Source organism: Telopea speciosissima, chromosome 1 (assembly GCF_018873765.1).
Source record: "Telopea speciosissima isolate NSW1024214 ecotype Mountain lineage chromosome 1, Tspe_v1, whole genome shotgun sequence".
NCBI classification, from domain to species: domain Eukaryota; kingdom Viridiplantae; phylum Streptophyta; class Magnoliopsida; order Proteales; family Proteaceae; genus Telopea; species Telopea speciosissima.
The window spans coordinates 25,503,590-25,522,051 of record NC_057916.1 but is presented as its reverse complement, the minus strand read 5'-3'; the positions used below and the strand labels follow the sequence as shown (position 1 = coordinate 25,522,051).

The 18,462-nt window shown below is 37.4% G+C and overlaps 1 protein-coding gene and 1 long non-coding RNA gene across 2 annotated transcripts in view; one reads left to right on the top strand and one right to left on the bottom strand.

The window, feature by feature from the left end:
* The window catches only part of LOC122671152, a 26,795-nt gene extending 14,557 nt beyond the window's left edge, over positions 1-12,238 (bottom strand). The window contains exons 1-2 of the long non-coding RNA XR_006334315.1: positions 12,037-12,238; positions 1,989-1,991 (exon numbers count right to left, since the gene is read on the bottom strand). This is a non-coding gene — a long non-coding RNA (uncharacterized LOC122671152). The remainder of the gene's footprint in view (positions 1-1,988; positions 1,992-12,036) is intronic.
* LOC122671136 (sorting nexin 1) lies at positions 2,488-18,462 on the top strand. Its single transcript, XM_043868236.1, has 11 exons — positions 2,488-2,566; positions 2,717-2,848; positions 10,297-10,432; positions 14,656-14,789; positions 15,022-15,096; positions 16,226-16,385; positions 16,529-16,662; positions 16,773-16,841; positions 17,192-17,271; positions 17,872-17,932; positions 18,066-18,462. Exons 1-11 carry the CDS (start codon positions 2,549-2,551, stop codon positions 18,279-18,281), a joined length of 1,215 nt encoding a protein of 404 aa, XP_043724171.1. The 5' UTR covers positions 2,488-2,548; the 3' UTR covers positions 18,282-18,462.

The following is an 18,462-nucleotide window of genomic DNA, read 5'->3' as shown; positions in this document are numbered from 1 at the left end:
AACGAAGGGTCGATAATACCTTCATTTTTTTATTTTCTCTCCCTCCTATGCCCTGAAATCCCCGTGATCCACCGATCAACGAACTCTTTTCTTAAAATCCTATCTAGTAATGTCAAATAATTGGGTTGGATTGGATTTGAAAAATATACTTACCTTAACGGGTTTTGAAATCAAAATATATGTTCAATGATCAAGCGGATTATATTTCATGTCTAGATCAACACCTAGTTATGAAAATAAATTTTAGTCCAGTTAAGTTGGGTCATCACCATAATTTCTTTTCATATCTAGATCAACACCTTGGTCCAATTCGTTTGATTTTCCATAGACTAGCCGGCTAGATTTTTTCATGTGACAACTTAAATGGACTAAAATTTTGTAGATAAACAGTCCCAAGTCCCTTATTCATATATCCAGTTTCAGCATAAACATTGTTTGTCATAATAGAGCTTTGAAGAATTCAAATCCAAGACCATCGGGGATAATGCACTATATTTAGGGATGCCTACTAATACACGAAGGAGTTGACATTTGATTGACGTGTCTTAATTTATGCCATATCATTTATATTCAATGGTTAGAAACAAGGTTCTAGGTGTCGATATTTGATCGATACATATTGATATTGTCGGAGAACAATATTGATATGGATCGGTTGCATGAACTAAAAAATAGATTTTTTTAATAAAATTTAACTTTTTGATCTTGAATCAGCTTGATAGAGCCAATCGTATTGGTGTTGGCGATGACAAATATGATTTTCGATATGGTGTTCTATAAACTTAGAAGAGCCATGTGGGATGTTTTATTTTATTTTGAAGTCTTTTAACATAATTGGATTATTCTATCCTAATCATAGTTGGAAAACCATGTTTTGATTCAGGTGAGTCACCCGAATTGAGTTAAAAAAAAACACTGAACCTGGTTAGGAGTCACGATGATTTGCCTAGGTTTAATAAATGATCATATTGGGTTTGAGTTGATCCAAGTTTTTATTGCCTCAATGCTTTTTGCCCGTCATGTGAAACTCATCAAATATGTCTTTTTTAAAAAAATAAAAATTAGGTATATGCTATTCATAGATAATAAGTTTGGTCTATAACTAAACAAAACCCTAGATTTATTATTCAATGTCTTTAATATTATCCTTTTTTTTTTTTCTTTTCACTTGTGAAGCAATCATAGCCTTAGTCCCTGTCCATCCTCACTAAGAGAAAGAAAAGAAAGAAACTATTAATAAAAATAAAATAAAAACTTGACTTAATTAGGTTTGACTCACCCTAGTCACGGGGCTTTGAAAATGGCGAGTTGAGTCAAAAACCTGATTTTCCAATAATGATCCTAATCCCAAAATTAATAATTGGATTCAAACTTTGAACAAGATGTTCAGATCCGTTTGATATATAATTGAAATTTGACTTATCCGTATTTTCATAATTGAATTCAGATCTGCATCTCCATGCATTTATTTTGAATCCAACAATGTTTGAGGAACCGCTATCGCATCGATATTGTCAGAATCCAATACTATCCCTAGCCAATCCTGTATTAGTGGATCAGTATGGATCAAGGGTAAAATTATAATTTTTTTTGAAGAAAAACAAAAATAGATCCGTCTGATCCAAGTAATTGGTACCGTATCTAACACTAGAGCTAGGCCCTCGACCATAGTCACATATTCACCTCTAGGCCCAACTCAAAAAAATATGACTTCTCAACAGTTGATTTTAGTTTATGTAGAGATGATCTTATGCTTGAGTCTCTTTGGAAATTAGCCCTCAAAAGCCATTGAGGATAGGTCAAACAATCACACAATGGCAAAGTTTGTAAATAGTTTATGTGATTTTTTAATATACGTTTTTTTTTTCCCATTTATTTACTGAAAAAAAGAGAAAAAAAACATGACCAAATCGGAGATGAGACACACGGAATCGTTATTTCTTCTAATTTGTTGTTCCCTTCAATCCCTCACATAGAGGTGGAATGACCATCTTACCCTTGAATTTTTATCTCCTATAATTCTGACACCCTCCAATTTCCTTACAATCCCTCACATGGGAGTTGAAATGACCACTTACCCACTATCTGGATACACTTCCCAAGGCAGTGGATAAATGATCATTTCACTCCCATGTGAGGGATTATAGGGAATTAGAGGGTGTCAGATTTTTAGGTGATAATGATCTTCCAACCTTCTCGAAAACCCTGCCTAAGATGGGTCCACTCCCCCGATTAGAGGAATTGAAAAACTTTGAGGCCCCCAAATTGGAGGTGATAATTATTCTCACCTTACAGAGTTCGGTACAGAAGGTTCTGGGCTGGGCTGGCCACAAATTGCCGGTTTGCCACGTACTGATGCCAGGAGGCGCACTACGCTCGAAGGTGCATTTTAGTATGAACAGCAAACTTAACACTGCAGTCTGACTGCCGGAAACAAGCTTGTTCCTTCGTCTCTTCCCTTCTCATATTGCAACTGGGGTTGGTTATTTCTCTGCATTCGGTTCAGTCGGAGCTCTCTTGAGTTTCTTCTTCATCGAATTAATTTGTGATGGCCATGATTGCCACGGTAATTACGCAATTGTCACGATCTTCTGTCTCTCTTCTGATTTCGTCGTTTCATTTTGATAGTATGTTCAAGCCGAGAGCGTGAGGCTATTTTTTGTTCCTTTCAGTTTTCCCACTTTCTTAGGTTTGATGTTTCCTTGATAATTTCCAGCAGAGAAGCATCTCAGGGTCTTCGCAGAACCCCAAATCTCCTTCTGCACCTTTTTTATTCGTTTCCGTGACAGATCCTGTGAAATTGGGAAATGGCGTACAAGCTTACATCTCCTACCGAGTCATCACAAAGGTTATTTATTTGATATCCATTACTCCTCATTCAAAGTTATTTATAATTTACTGTTTTTCTCCAAAGTTTCGGATTAGGGTTAGAGCTTGATTTGTTTATGGGAATTATGTTTCTGTAGTTTGACTTGTCGAGTTCACGTTTATGGCAATCATTGTTGTTATTTTCCACTAGGTCGTAAGAACTGTGAATTTTTTTTTAAAAAAACTGTGAATTCAATTTCTTACGAGATTTTGCATATGATTATTTTTTTGATGGAATTATTTCAGATCAACTCAACTAGACTTGTTAATGTACGCTTACTTATGTGTTTGAAACAACACCAATAACACCTCCACTTGATTGATTCAAGAGTTGGAAAATTAAGAGTTAGTTGAAGCTGCCATTTGGTTTTTGAGAAATTCTTGTGGAAAAATAAGAGAAGGGTTAAGTTTAGGCAATCTGAACTCGAACATGCTTACAAGCAAAACAACTTCAGTCTCATTATGGCCTTAGAAGTCAAAATATAAAAAAAAACGAAGTATTGTTCTAAGAGGGTAAAAAAGAGATAGAGAGAACTAGATAATAGCTAACCTTGTTTGTAATGCAAGCTATTACTGGCATTAAAGCTCTAAGGCACCAAGTCTCAAAAGCAGTGAAGTAAATTCAATATATTAAGTTACAATTAAAGCACAAAAAGTTAAAATTCCTTTTTATTGATACTCTTGAGAAGTTAAACCTACATTTCTATTTGTGACCCATGACAAACTTCCAGTTTTGACTCCAAGTACAAATATAGTAACTCCAGGGGGTGCTTCCTGAATAAAGAAGATAGATACTCTCGAATAATTATGGAACTAAATTTGCCTAATGTCTTAAACTAGCAAAGAAAAACCATAAAAACTTACTATATTTCAATAAATTGCCCATATATTTTTCAGATGCAGCTCTAATTTATGATATCTTGTGTTGTTGGAAAGCTAACTGAATAGGCTATCCAGTTGCATTTAAATCATAAAGAGAATTTGACTTCTCAAATGAGCCCCATAAATGCGCGACAGAAATAATCAACATAATGTCTCAACATCTTTCGAGAGATGCTCCTACATCCATCTCTCTTTTTGTTGAGAGGGGGGAGGGGGGGAGAAACACTTGGCAATGAGTTTTGAAGTAACATAGCACTCGAAGCCACCAGGCTTCCATAGGAATTTGATGAAAATAACTCCTGAAACTCGTGGATAGTTAAGATAGGCTGCTGTAATCTTTAATGGGATTTTCACGTGGATAGGTTGCAATACTCTTTAATGGGATTCTCACGTCATCATGTTCATTTGGGAAGATGAATCAATTATGACTTGCAGTGTATGTTGTACTTCCATTGTAGTCACCATTTCATCAAGTATCTCCTTAAAATTTCCTTTCCATGAGAGAAATCAGCTTCTTTTTGTGTGTGTGTGGGGTGGAGGGAACTAAAAAAAGAAGATTGTTGATTCTTGTTGATGTTCTTGTTTTTGCACATTCTTCAGTAGCAGTCTCTCCTTATTTTCGATATTTTGATCCATACGTTTAATATTGCTTTGAATTTTTGTAAAGCATTCATGGAGACTAATTCAATTTTTCGTTGAACATTTCAAAGATTTGTGTGGTATCCGCAGCCTTTGAAGCATTAGAATTCGACCTTCAGCTCTGTTACCAGTTGATGTAGGGCAGCAAGGAAATTCATGAGTAGCAGGCCCAAATAATTTATAAATAATATAAGAGAAAAAAGAAGAGAGTTCAATTTACAACTAGCACTAGAACTTAAGGGCACCCACCAAAAGAGCCGCAGAATAAAGCAACAACTCAAGTTCACCTAAATTTAGCTAATGGCGATTTGTCTACATAGCTTGGCCAGTCCATTGCCTCATATGTCTACAATGTTTTGAAGAATAGAACTTACCTGATTTGGTAATCTGTAGACACATTGGTGCGACCTCGGGTTCCAAAACCCAAGTTTTGAGTCTCTATGGACCCACTAAAGCAATAAGAACTCAAATATAAGGAACCAACGACAAACTCTGTAATTATGATGGACAATTGAGGCCCCTCTTGGGAGAAATAACAGTTAGGATTCAATTGGAAACAATAGTTTTAAGTAAGGGGTATTTCTTGATGCAGCGTCTGTGGACCAGGCTGAACTCGTTTGGGAGCCTAGACCGAGAACCGGGTTCAAATTTGGATTTTGGGTCTAGTAAAATATTTAGGCATTAAATTGTGTTGATATTGTAATCTTTTATTTTATTTTGGTAGGATTTGATTTTACTTCTATTTCAGTTTTAGAGTTTGGTTAGGAAACCTTTTTGTATTTTTCTTTGTATATGTAAGCAACCCAACATAATGAACATATTTGAATATAGAATATTGAAAAGTTGAAGTTGGAACTCACGCTGTGAGTGTGGCGTGCTCTCTCTTTCTCACTCTCTCTTACCCTTCTCCCTTCTCTTCCTTCTTCTTCCCCTGATCTGCTCCCAGCAGTACCCAAGATCACTCACTTCTGGTCTGTGACTTCCTGATATAGATAAGTCACCTAAAGGGTTTATTTTATTGAAAATAAGCTTTGGGTTGGGTCATATATGTATTGGGACTTTGATCCCATGGGTTTACTTTGTAATTGACCAATGTAATGAGACTAAGGTTCTAAATCTCGGGTTTCGACCAGCCCAAAACCGATATATGGTCGAAACTGGTCGAAACCTGGTACTTTTTCCTAGCCAACTCGAGACTGAGGTTTTGAGGCCCAGAAATGGTTTTTTAGGTTTGATTTTGGTATACATCGAATTTTTGACATTCTAAACACAATGCATGAACTATTTTCACAAAAAAAAAAAAAAAAAAAAAAAAAAACTCAAAATGGTAATTGTGGTTATTGACCCAAGTTTACTAGTTTACGCTGATGGATACACTTAATCTGGTATTATAAATACGTAGTTCACATATAAAGTTAAAGTACAAGAACATTGAATAATATGTTATCCAAATAAAAAAAGGGTGCTCAACGGTCAACACTTGCTCAATTCCATGCGGAGTTTCTTGGTGGGTCCAATCCACGAGCTGCGTACCACTGAATATTTCGAAGCCGTTCCTCAGAATGTACCACATATGTATATCATATGACATGCTTTGGGCCCAATTGTTCTGATATATTAAATTGGTTTCCGTCCATCATATATAAATCATATATTTTTTTTCTTTCGAAAATATGTTGTATGGAAATGGTTATTATAAATCAGAATAAAAAAAAATTGGCCGACCAAAAAAAATATCTGACTCCTTAAGAGTCGTAGATCAGGCCAAGGACGCTAACATATATTAAATTCAACAAATTCTACCATTTATTTAATAGTGTTGTACAAAAAAATTGATTTTTGGGACAATAACACTATTACCTTTGAGAAGAGAGGTTCACACACTGGATTAAGAGAGTTGATGTGGGTTGTAGATGCACCAAACGAAGGAAATATATGAAGAAATCCACACTTTTTAGCTAAACTCCCACTCCCTGTGTCAAAACCACCGAGTTCTCCTATGTTTCAGTCATTTTGGACCAATTTTTCTTTCTATGAATGAGCCTAAAATATGGGTAGAAATTAGGAAAACGAGATTTGCTTCATTAGTTTAGTTAGAGTCCTATTTTGAGTCTGTTTTCTTTATTATTTCATTTTCCTAGTCAATTTAGGTTACCTTATTAGTTAAGGATAGGGTGAGGCCTTTCCTTTTTAGTGTCTAATTCTACTTTTGAGTCTTCTATATAAGTTTGTAAGGGAGGCCAGCATTGTACACGAATTTGATTAATGAATATTGGCTTGAGCCTTAGTGAAAATCCTGAGATAGGATGGGTGAGATGCCCAGGTTGAGATGGAATGGGTTGGTAATCACAAAGTTCTAAGGAAGTTTTCCCAAATCCCAAGCACCATTAACAACATGAAAAAAAGGAAGGATTATCAATAGTAACAGAAAAATAAGCAATGAAGAAGAGAATAATTATGGTTGTGAGAAACAAAGGAAAAGAGGGAGGTCGTACTTCAGGAAGCCAAGAGGAAGTCGCAGACCAGAAGTGACTGATCGTGGGTACCGTTGGGAGCAAATCAGGGGAAGAGAACGGATGAGAGAGAGAGTGGGAGCATGCAACACTTGCACTGTAATTTCTAACCTCAACTTTTCAATATTCCATATTCAAATCTGTTCAGTATGTTGGGTTGCTTACATATATAAATAAATAAAGTTTCCTAACCAAACTCTAAAACTGGAATAGAAGTAGTCAATTCCTATCTCCTAATCCAACATCCAACATCCTTCCAGAATAAAAAAAAATAAAGGATTACAATATCAACCCAATTTAATGCCTAAATATCCTACTAGACCCAAAACCCAAATTTGGACCCGGTTCCCAAACGAGTTCAGCCCGGTCCACAGAAGTGATATTACATCATTTCTGGAAATTTATAAGAGGAGAGGGTAAAGCAGAACAAATAAAAAAATGGAGGGGTATCAATGTAATTACAGCTTATGGGGGCTTAATTGTTAATATAAAGTTATACCTTCTTCTTCCTCTTGTCAAGCGAAACCAGCAAGGGCTGGCTTGATTCAAGGTGAGAAATCTCACTGGCAAGGCCTCAGGTGGGCCTGAAATTTTTGGTGGGACTCAATAACACAACAACCTGCTGATTACCACTGAGAAACACTTCAAACCAAGTTCAAAATGTCAAGGGAAAGTTCTGCAACTCAAATCTTGTGGTAAAACAAGAGTCAGTTTGAGATCGCCCTAAGGTATGGATTCCAGTCCCCAAATTTGAAGGAGAATGGGCTATGGATGAGGAAGAGAGATTTGGTTCTGTTGGGTTGCAATCACCGTCCAAAAAAGAGTAAAACAGCAAAAGAGAGATAACAGGAAATAGAGAAGAAGAAAGCGAGGAAGAGAGAAAAACAAAGAAGAAAAGAATGGGAAGAACAAAGACTGAAGCAAAGAGGAACAGACAAATAATTTACCAGGAAGGACTCGACTGAATCGAGCAATGGAAGAAATAGGGAGGAGAGAGAAGGAGGTATTCAGCCAACAGTAACTCACGAACTCAGCAATTATTCATTAATTCCACTCTGTCCAACGAGGGTATTTCATGGCGCTATTTATTGACTTGTAAGAAAAACGAAACCTATTCATACTCCACAACTGAAATAGAGTTTGAATCAATAAAAAAAAACATAAATAAAATAATAAAGGGAATCTACAAAAATAACCCAATCAACTTAAAAACAAGGCAAAAGTTTTCATGCACAGCCGTGTATGTGCATGCCCAGCATTAAATGCAGTCAGATTGGCATAAATGCCCATCTGAATGACATAAACACCCCTGCCCCCACTATTTGGCGGAGTTGATGGGTGAATCTCCCTTGTACAAATACATTCCCCTAAAAACAAAATACTACTTGCCCCTATTGGACTTAACTGCATTCCCTCATAAGAGTCTTCTTTTGGACAACTTAAAGATTGTGGATCACTTAGTTAGTTCTGTTAAGAACTTTAGAAATTTGATTCTTTGAAGTTTACAACAGTCGCACTTTACCAAAATTGTCTTGATCTCAAAACAATGGCCCTTCAGGGAATATTCAGGTCTGTTATTCCTGATTATGACATGAAGCTGGCAAACTTAATTCCTTTAATCTTTCCATAGATTTTATTGCTTCCTCCCCCCCCCCCCCCCCCCCCCCAAGAAAAAAAAAGAAAAGAAAAGAAAAGAAAAAAAGGAGAGTAATACTATGGTTGGTCTTTGTTCTCTTTTGTAACTTCAAAATCCATGCCACTCCTTATATCTATGGATTGGTACACCTACAACAGGTAATGTAATTCTAGATGGGTGTAATACCACCTAGAACCAGAACCAGGATCTGCTAGGGTTTAGTATAATCGGCTAGGGCAGAATGGGTGAAACAATGAGATTAGGCCATTAGGGTTAGGGTTTAGAGAAGTTTAGGGTTTGATAGTAGGGTTAGGGTAAGTTGATGTGGGGAAGTCTTCCAGCGAAGGTCCTAAGATGTTTTGATGAAGCTAGGTATGTAAACTTGAATGGGCAGTGGATTAGGTTTAGGGTTTCTGGGTTTTTGAAAAGGGAATAATGTCGGAATCTAGGGTTTATAATGGGAGGTTAGGGCAGGGGCTTGGATCGAGTTTCCCTAAGAGTGTGAGGGAGATTCGGTCCAAGTTTGGGCTGTTTCTGATGTTGGATTTAAGCTGGGCAGAGTTTAGGTTATGAATGGCTGGCTAGAGATGAAGGGTTGTTAGGGTAAGGTTAAAGGATTAGGAGAAGAAGGGTTTGGGATTTGGATGTTTACTTACTTGCTGAATGAAGGATCGTGGGACTTGCAACAAATTCCAGCAACTGTACTTGAAGGCTTCAATACTCGGCTGTAGCAGAATTTGAACAAGCTTGAGTGTATTTGAAGGAGAGAGACAGTGAAGGCTATCTCAGCCTCACCTTCACAGCCTATCTCAGGACAGTGGATGCATAAAAGCAAATTTTCTTATTAATAAATCGTGGGGGTGCTCAATTGAGCTCTTACATATATATATAGCCTTAAGATTGGAAAGAAAACAAACTCTAACTATGACTCCAAACATGACTAGGACTCAAAACAGAACTAGGAATGCTACTAGGACTTCTAATTTAGGATTCAAACTTGCACTAGGAATCCTAAATTAGAATTACAACTCAATAAAAAGATTAAATAAAAACAACAATTTAAATCCTAACTTAGCCCACGATTTTAGTGTTGGTGTATGGAATCCCCCTACACCTACTCGATGGCTACTCCTGCTTGTGTAGGGAAGAATCCCTACACCTGGGGCTGGTTTTAGACAGCCAGTTTACATCATAAGGAAGTAGGGAAATCGACTCTTGGTAATTTTTCTTGACGTTTCACATAAAATTCTCTGGATACCCTTTAGTTGGAGTTTCAGCCTTTTTCTTTTTCAATAAATGAATTCTGGTTGAAAGAGATGCTCTTTAAATAATTACCAGAACCGCTGCTGTGTTCGGTATTATTTTCCGGGTCAAGAAGTTGTTGTAGTACTATTTACTAGATGCACATAGTTATTTCTGTGATGTACATATTATATTCTAACACATTGGCGTATGTTATTTGACTTGTGGCCAATAATATGTACTGTGTTATATTGACTTTTGGTTGGATTTACATTTTGGGCTCTTTTACTCTTGCCATTGCCTACAATTTTGTGACGCAATCTTATCTCACCAAACTTGGTTCTAAATCTGAAATTTAATATATTTTTATTTAATAATGGTATTTATCGGATTAGACGATGCAGTTGTCCACTTTTCTTTTCCTTAAAGGTCTTCTAACTTTTGCTTTTGATGAAAGAGAGGAGGTGATCATGTACGTTACTTTTATTGTTTTTATTTCATGGCATATTTTGGCAGACAAATTTACCTGAATATCAAGGCCCAGAGAAAATTGTCATTCGGCGTTATAGTGATTTTGTATGGTTGCGTGATCGGCTATTTGAGAAGTACAAGGGAATATTTATTCCTCCTATTCCAGAGAAAAGTGCTGTAGGTAACTTTCGAAAATCTCTTTTTTATTAAGACCCCCTCTAACTCTGATATCTGTGCTAAATAATTAATAATTGTGATCTTCTCTTTTTACTATGCATTTTCAGTCTTCTGTAGATGTCTTCACACTTTCTTTCCCATGCCACGAGCATTTGTTCTGTGTTTTTTTACCAGCTAATAGTTATTCCATTTCTTTAATTTTTCAATGGTCTGAAAACTTGAGAGATCTTAAGAAAATGGATTTAAAAAAAATATTTATAGTGTGAGGAAGAAATAAAAGAGTAAGGTATTTCGATATTGGATGGAGAATTAATGATAAGGTTGATGTGGGATCAATTTAATATGAGAAATAAGGTGAGTTAGGGAGAAATCAAGAATGCACATCCAAATGAAATTGTTAAGGTTGATGTGGGATCAATATAATGTGAGAAATGAGGCGAGTTAGGGAGAAATCAAGAATGCGCATCCAAATGAAATCGCAATACAATGAAACTCAAGGGAAGCTCAAGGCACATGTTGCCAAGAGAGGAGATTACACTCAACTTGGGTGGCCAGTTGGGTGGGGTTTGTTTCAACAGAGAAAGCTCAATCTTGCTCAAGGCACAAGTGTAAGGGAGCCATATGAAGCATGTTGCAAAGAGAGAAAAGATTACACTCAATTTGGGTGGCCAGTTGGGTGGGGTTTGTTTCAACAGAGAAAGTTCAATCTTGCATAATAGCTTTAATCAACCAATAAAAAAATTGATTCCATTTGATGAAATTGAACAATTTCAAGAATGCAAAAATAAATCAAGAACCGATCAAGATGTAAAGAAATGTTGAGAGCGTAAAAATTTCTAAAGAATTAGATTTCAGAATCAATACTTGCAACTTGATGACATGAAGAAAGACGGGACAAGTTCCAGAATCAATGAAAATTGCTAAATCAGATGTTTAGCAGCAAGAAGCATCATAAAAAAGGTATATCCCAGATCAAGGAGACAGATCATGTGCATGGAAGGTCTTGAAATTGATCAATGCTCATAATCATCAAAGTGATTTGGTAGTTTCAGCACTTGACAGATTATCTGAATATCAGGATATTTAGAAGCAGATGCAAGCAGTTGAAGCTGAAAATCTAAATCCTCTCTCCTATTCTCTTTGGAGAGTTATTTATTATGGTTGCCAACCTCTAAAGGACTAGCTGTGGTGAAGAATTGAAGGTTGACTTTTCCTTCACTATCACCTAATTCTGATTATTATTGAGCTGAGACCAAAGTTCTAGTCATTCCTTGCCGAATTTATGCTTTGATTTCATGGAAGCATCCTGGAGAGATTCTAATGCAGGGGGATCATCTCGAACCAGTGAAAGCCAGTGGGAGATCAGCTTGTGACAGGATCCCAGGAAAATAGGAAAAACCAGATTAAGAGAAATTTAAATAACTGAAAGAGGACTTGGCTGAATATGCTCAACAACAACAACAACTACTCAACCTTATCCAACTAAATGGGGTCGGCTACATGGATCCTTGCAAAGACAATATATTAATAATAGAAGAAAATAAGAAAGTAAACACAACAATAACAATTACACTCAGACATATACACCCTACCTGTGGTCAGCTACACGGATCCTTGCCCTCTAGTCAGCTCTATTCTATGTCATACTTGAGACAAGGCCTAGTCTTTGCATGTCTTTCCTCACTACTTCACCTATGATCATTTTAGGCCTGCCCCTAGCTATTTTAATACCTTCAATCTGGATCAAGTCACTCCTCTGAACTGGAGCATCCGAAGATCTTCATTGAACGTGACCATGCCACCTGAGACAACTTTCACAAAGCTTATCTTGAATCGGGGCTACTCCTAAATCAGCTCCAATAAGATCATTCCTTATTTTATTCTTCCTGGTTTTGCCACTCATCCATCTCAACATCCTCATCTCTGCTACACTTAGCTTATCTATATGATGCTTCTTAATTGCTTAACACTCCGCGCCATACATCATAGCCAGTCTTATGACTGTCCTATAAAACTTCCCTTACGCTTTAAAGGAATCCGTTGATCACATAACACTCCGGATACCCCTCTCCACTTCATCCATCCTACTTTAATTCTTTGAGAGACATCCTTTTTTATATCACCTTCCTTACTGATGATAAATCCTAGATACCTAAAATGATCGCTTTGCGGAATCTCTTTCATCAACTTTCATAATAAAGTAAAGGGAAAAAGAACACTAACTGGTCGTGTGGTTCCCGCGCCTAGACACAAGACCGGGTGAATTTACCGTTCAGTTCCTAGTGAAATTAAAAATCCCATTCCAACCGTTCCCCCTGTGCATGCTCTCATTGGCCCCCGTGCTGGTGCAGGCGCTACATGACCAGATAGCGATCTCTTGCCCTAAAGTAAATCTTGTATTCATTTTTCCTACCCCCCATTTTTAGGCCCATGAATGATGAAAGTGGCCTACCAAAAAAACCCATTGGTCCAAAGGCCCAACATGTATAGATCCCCATCGAAGGCTTATTTCCATTAAAATAAGCCCACTTTTGCTGTCATATTTGCATCAATCCTCTGTGGCTTTTAAAGAACTCATCCACAAGTTTTGCAGTGACACCGATTCAGACCTGCGTGATCAATTGATCATCCTTCAATGTGATGTTGTGTCTTGACTTTCTTCGAACAATAATAAGGAAATCAGCAACCTCTGTAGTTCTTCCATGGCGCTGATATTGAATAAAGAATAATGCAGTTCTACTCCCAAACTAGTGAAATCCAGTGGAGATCAGCTAGCTACGGGATCCCAGGAAAAAAGACAAACCAGATTAAGAGAAATTTAAATAACTAAAAGAGGACATGTCTGATTATGCTCAAATTCTGGTCAAAGGTATATTATGGGCCAAGGATAGGTCCTGCAAAGTGTCACTGAAATCTGAGAGTCAGATTCTCAATTATGGAGTAATCCAACTTGAGGAAGGACAACTCGACTACTGCAGAATCGATGGACAGAATGGGTTTCAAACCAGTGATCAATTAAGGCCCTGACAATTGATTAACTAGTAATGGAAAGTAGGAACAAAACAGCCAAAGCATATTCAGAAAATCTGAAGATTTAAAAAAATCGTAGGTGCTACAGGATTTCTAGTATTAGTTGGAAAGTTCAGATTCTGAAACCGTCGCAAGATTCAGAACTAATAGCAGAACAACGAACTGAATTCAGAGATCAATTTCAAAACAAGAGATTGGAGAAATCTAAGTTGAATTAGGAAAGTCAAATTCCATCATTGATGGGAGAGAGAGGATTTCTAAAACAGTTTCTGAAATCAGGATGTAATAGGGCTGAACAGAATTGAAATTGAAATTAAATACAAAGAAAAGATATAGAAAGGATATGATCAGGAATCACCACCTACCTGATCTGCAGGGCTGGAATCACCACCAGGAGCCTACTGAATCACTACAGCAAGGAGCATTCTGAGTTACCACAGAATCGAAGGTAAAAGACAATCTTTCATTACTCAAATTTGTGTATGAGGCTGTAGCTCCTTGCAAAAATATATAGAATATTCAAAACCAGTTTCAAACTCAAAATTAGGAAAGGTCTAAATCAATCCCGAATTGATAAGGTAACTTAAACTAACTAGAAAATATAAATAGAATTAAGAAATATGACTGTATAAAACCCAAGGCTTATTTCCACTGAAATAAGCCCGATTTTGCTGATTTATATGCATCTGATTCATATTGGAAACAAGTCTCCCAAAGAATTTTGTTAACATGTTATGTTCAGTTTACATGAATATTTATGGTTGTGGCCTTAAAATTAAGTAGTCCTTTGAGTTTCTGGTATGGTTATCAAATAAATTAAACGTGTGTGGCTGGGGTATCCCTGAACCAGACTGTTTGTTAAGTCATTATAAACACTATATTAGTCAATATAACAAAGTTATCTGGTAAATCCTGCAGACCATTTTTGGGCCATTTGCTGGATATCATGTCATTTTATGTGACTGCTCTTCAAATTGGTTTTGTTGGCATGCTGCTAAGTTTGCGTCTCATTGCCATAGGTGCCACATGTGGACTTCTTTGGCTTGGCCTGTGGGTACAGCCTTTATGTCTATTCATTCTGATTTATCCGCCAATAATTGTTCTGCATAAATGTAAAGTCACCGGAGATACAGTAACTTTCTAGGGGGATTGGATTTGTTCCCTTGTGTTCTTAATTTTGTTCTGTTTTCTGTTCAGAGAAGTTCCGCTTCAGTGCTGAATTCATTGAGATGAGGCGTCAGGCACTGGATACTTTTGTAAACCGGATTGCCTCGCATCCTGAACTCCAGAAAAGTGAGGATTTGAGGACCTTTTTGCAAGTAGAAGAAGAGGTAACAAGTCCAAAGCTGAAAACCTCATGTTGCACATTATGCTTTAGAATTTTTTTATTTTTTTTTATTTTTCCCACAAGAAGATTATTTTCTCTTCATATATTTCGATCTTTCATGGTTGCAAGTGGATATCTGTCCTGTATGGAGGGTGGGGTTGCTTTCTGATCAATTGAAGGGGTCAACTTTGATAAGATTATAACTTGATGCTGACGCTGTATTTCATTTTGTGCAGACAATGGAAGCAGCCAGATCTCAAGAGACTGGTATCTTCAAAAAGAAACCGGCAGATTTGATGCAAATTTTCAAGGTAGCTTGTGTACATTTTTCCCCTTGGTGATTAGGATATCTGTGATTTCAGAATAGGAAATCCTACAGATTATTAGATCAAGATACAAGGCTTTGGTAGATGTAGATAATTACTTTAAAAAAAGGTGTACTAGATAATTTTAGGAGGCATAGGAACTCTCAAGAAACGGAGAACCTTGAAGGACTTGGACCTGGTACTGAAAGGAATTCTCAAGTAGTGGAAAGAACTGAAAGACAGTAAACCGTCCTCAGTAACTTGGATGTGGAAATTTGATGGATCTAACATTAGTTATCTCTCTGATGCTGTACAAAAGTGATTTCCTGAAGGACCAGATACTGATAGGTGCATCTTAAAATATTGTCTCTTGCCCTCCATGGTTAGGGTAGAGAACCTTGTTCAGTCCCGCCTTCCTGGGTCTAGAGTTCCATTTGACGTGACTTGGGGATGCCTAATTTTCATTTTCTCGCTGTACCCCTATATACCAGACACTGACATTCCCAAACTACCGGACTTAATGTGTCTACACGAATTTTTATGACCTGCGGTTCCCCTGCCCGGTATGGTTCCCTAATGCCTCTAATAAAAGGGGGGTGGACCCCACCCGGGCAATGTGTTCGGTCAGGGGGTGAAATGGTCATTTCAGCCCCCCTATGAGAAGAACCGCACAACCGTACCGGTCAGCGAACCTCAGGGGATAAAGGTCCGTGTCTACACCCTTCCCACCCTTGAAAATGAAAGTAGGTAGTGCCTGTAGAAAGAGTAGTACTGGAATGAAGAGATTGCACATGGGAAGGATGTAACCATTGTATACTTAAATAATGGTGAGTTTCAGGGATTGTTGTGTTGACGCCAAAGTACACATCTTTGTCCTTTTTACATTGGTTCCATTAAATATGGTATGAAAGATCACAAAGGCACAAAAATGATGCCCATGCTTAAAGCAAATCTATGTGTTTTAGTTTGTGATCACAACCATTTAATCAAATGAATAAAAAAGATAATAATCAGTGGGGCTATCATTGACATGGTAAGGTTTCTTAATTTCCTCCGAAATTGGAATTACCATTTTTACCAGGACGATTTTGAACAGAAATTGACACTTTTGTGACTTTGTCTCAATCTTTGTCAGGATGTGCAGAATAAAGTAAGTGATGTTGTCCTTGGAAAAGAAAAACCAGTCGAAGAATCAAACCCTGAATATGAGAAGCTTAAACATTACATCTTTGAGCTGGAAGATCACTTAGCTGAGGCGCAGAAGCATGCTTTTCGTCTGGTAAAGAGGCACAGAGGTAGTGAGAACTTTGAATGTGGTTTTAGAAAGTTCTCAATATTCTTTGATGGTTTCTAGTTTTGTCTTTCATTCAATATTTCCTCATATGCAGGTGGAAGTAAATATATGAGTTTTATTTATCTTATCTGTCTGTTTTCACAGAGTTGGGGCAGTCATTGTCAGACTTTGGGAAAGCAATCAAGCTCTTGGGTGCTTGTGAAGGACAGTCTCTTGGAAAAGCATTTTCTGAGCTTGGAGCAAAATCGGAAATGCTATCAAGTAAGCTGCAGAGGGAGGTAAGCTTGCTTGCAACATTCAATCCTTGATGTTTGTTGGTGTTATTTACATTCCTGGTCTTTGGAACTTCTTTACCATCATGTGACTAATCCCAGTGATAATGATGTAGGCTCACAACCTTCTAATGAATTTTGAAGAACCTTTAAAAGATTATGTCCGTGCAGTGCAATCTATTAAGGTGAGGTTGTATACAGCTCTCAAATTTATCTAGTCACCTGTTTGTACCAGTCCGAATTTTATGATTCAAATGGTAATTTTGTGGAGATCTCTGGGATTGGAAATTGATAATAGTTAATAGGGAGAAAGAACGCTGCCAGGCTGTGTAGCGTACTCTAGCGCCTCCCCCCTATTGTGGAAGGAGAGAGATAGACACAGGGAGACACTAGCATTCACTACGCAACCGTACAGGGAACTCAATCCCTAGTTAATATTGCAGTTTTATGGTCAAAATCTTGCTTGGTGTTTTGGAATATTTTCTATGTTTGTCATAGTAAGTATAACATTTCTGCACCCATTTTTCCATTGCAGGGTACGATTGCTGAGAGAGCAAGTGCTTTCAAGCAACAGTGCGAACTGGCTGAAACAATTAAGCTGAAGGAGATAAACCTGTATGATTTCGGATAGGCATTCCATTTTTCTATTTCACTTGTTCTTGCCATTGGAATGACATTTTTGTTTGTGGTTGTGCCACTTGAATTAATCAAGAGCCTTTTGAAACCATGGTCCTCAGAGCCTTCTATTTTTTATAAAATTTATTTAGAGGATTTTCTGAATGACACCTTGATCACCCCTTGTCTTATTTCCAAGAATTTTTTAAGTCGGGCAAAGGAGGGTTTTCAATATTATATGAAAGTGCTTTATCATGTCATTTTCAAAAGTTGTGATTGTCTTACATGCTTTTCGAGTACACATGTGAAATGACAAGTTTCCCCCTATTGAAAAAGGTAAATGTGTGCTAAACTAAGAGGGCAAAGAAATAAGGTTATAAATTATTTGACTCATGAAGAGTTGTCAATAAGAAAATCCCTTGTTTAGAAGACCCACAGAATAAACTGAAGCATATACATATGTTCTGATCAACAACAGTTCTTTTCCATCTGTTGACCGTCAAGCTTTGCTCCAATTGTTTGAGCTTGAAGCTATTTATAGTCACAAATGATATTAAACTTCATCTTTTTTTTTTTCTTTGTGGGTGGCGTGGTTTACAGTGACAGGCTGATGCTAACAAGGTCAGACAGAGTAGGAGAAGCTGAGCTTGAATATAAAGAGGTGGGTACTCTTCTTTTCTTCCTTCCCCCCCCCCCCCCCCCCCTTTCCCCAAAAAAATAATTAGAATTGTGCATGCAATTACCAGAGATTCCAGAATTTTGCTACTCAAACTGATATTGACCTTTTGATGCAGTTGAAGGCAGAGAGTGAGGAAGCAACCCGTAGATTTGAAACAATAGTGCGGCTAATGAGTGAAGAGATTGTGCGCTTCCAAGAGCAGAAAACGTATGACATGGGAATTACTTTCCATGAATTTGCGAAGGGACAAGCAAAGCTGGCAAATGATATTGCAGATGCCTGGCGCAGTCTCCTTCCCAAGCTTGAAGCTTGTTCTTCCTCCCATGCATGAAGCTCATAATGAGCACCGCAAATGCTTAAAATTTCTTTGCTCTGAACGAACCCCTCTTTCTTTGTAAAAGATTTGCTTCTGAGAGTTCTGTAATTACACCATAAGTAAGTGTGGGCTCTTGCCCATTTTGTAACTTATACAGAAGACAAGCTCAATAAACATGCTTGCTAGTCCGTCTAGT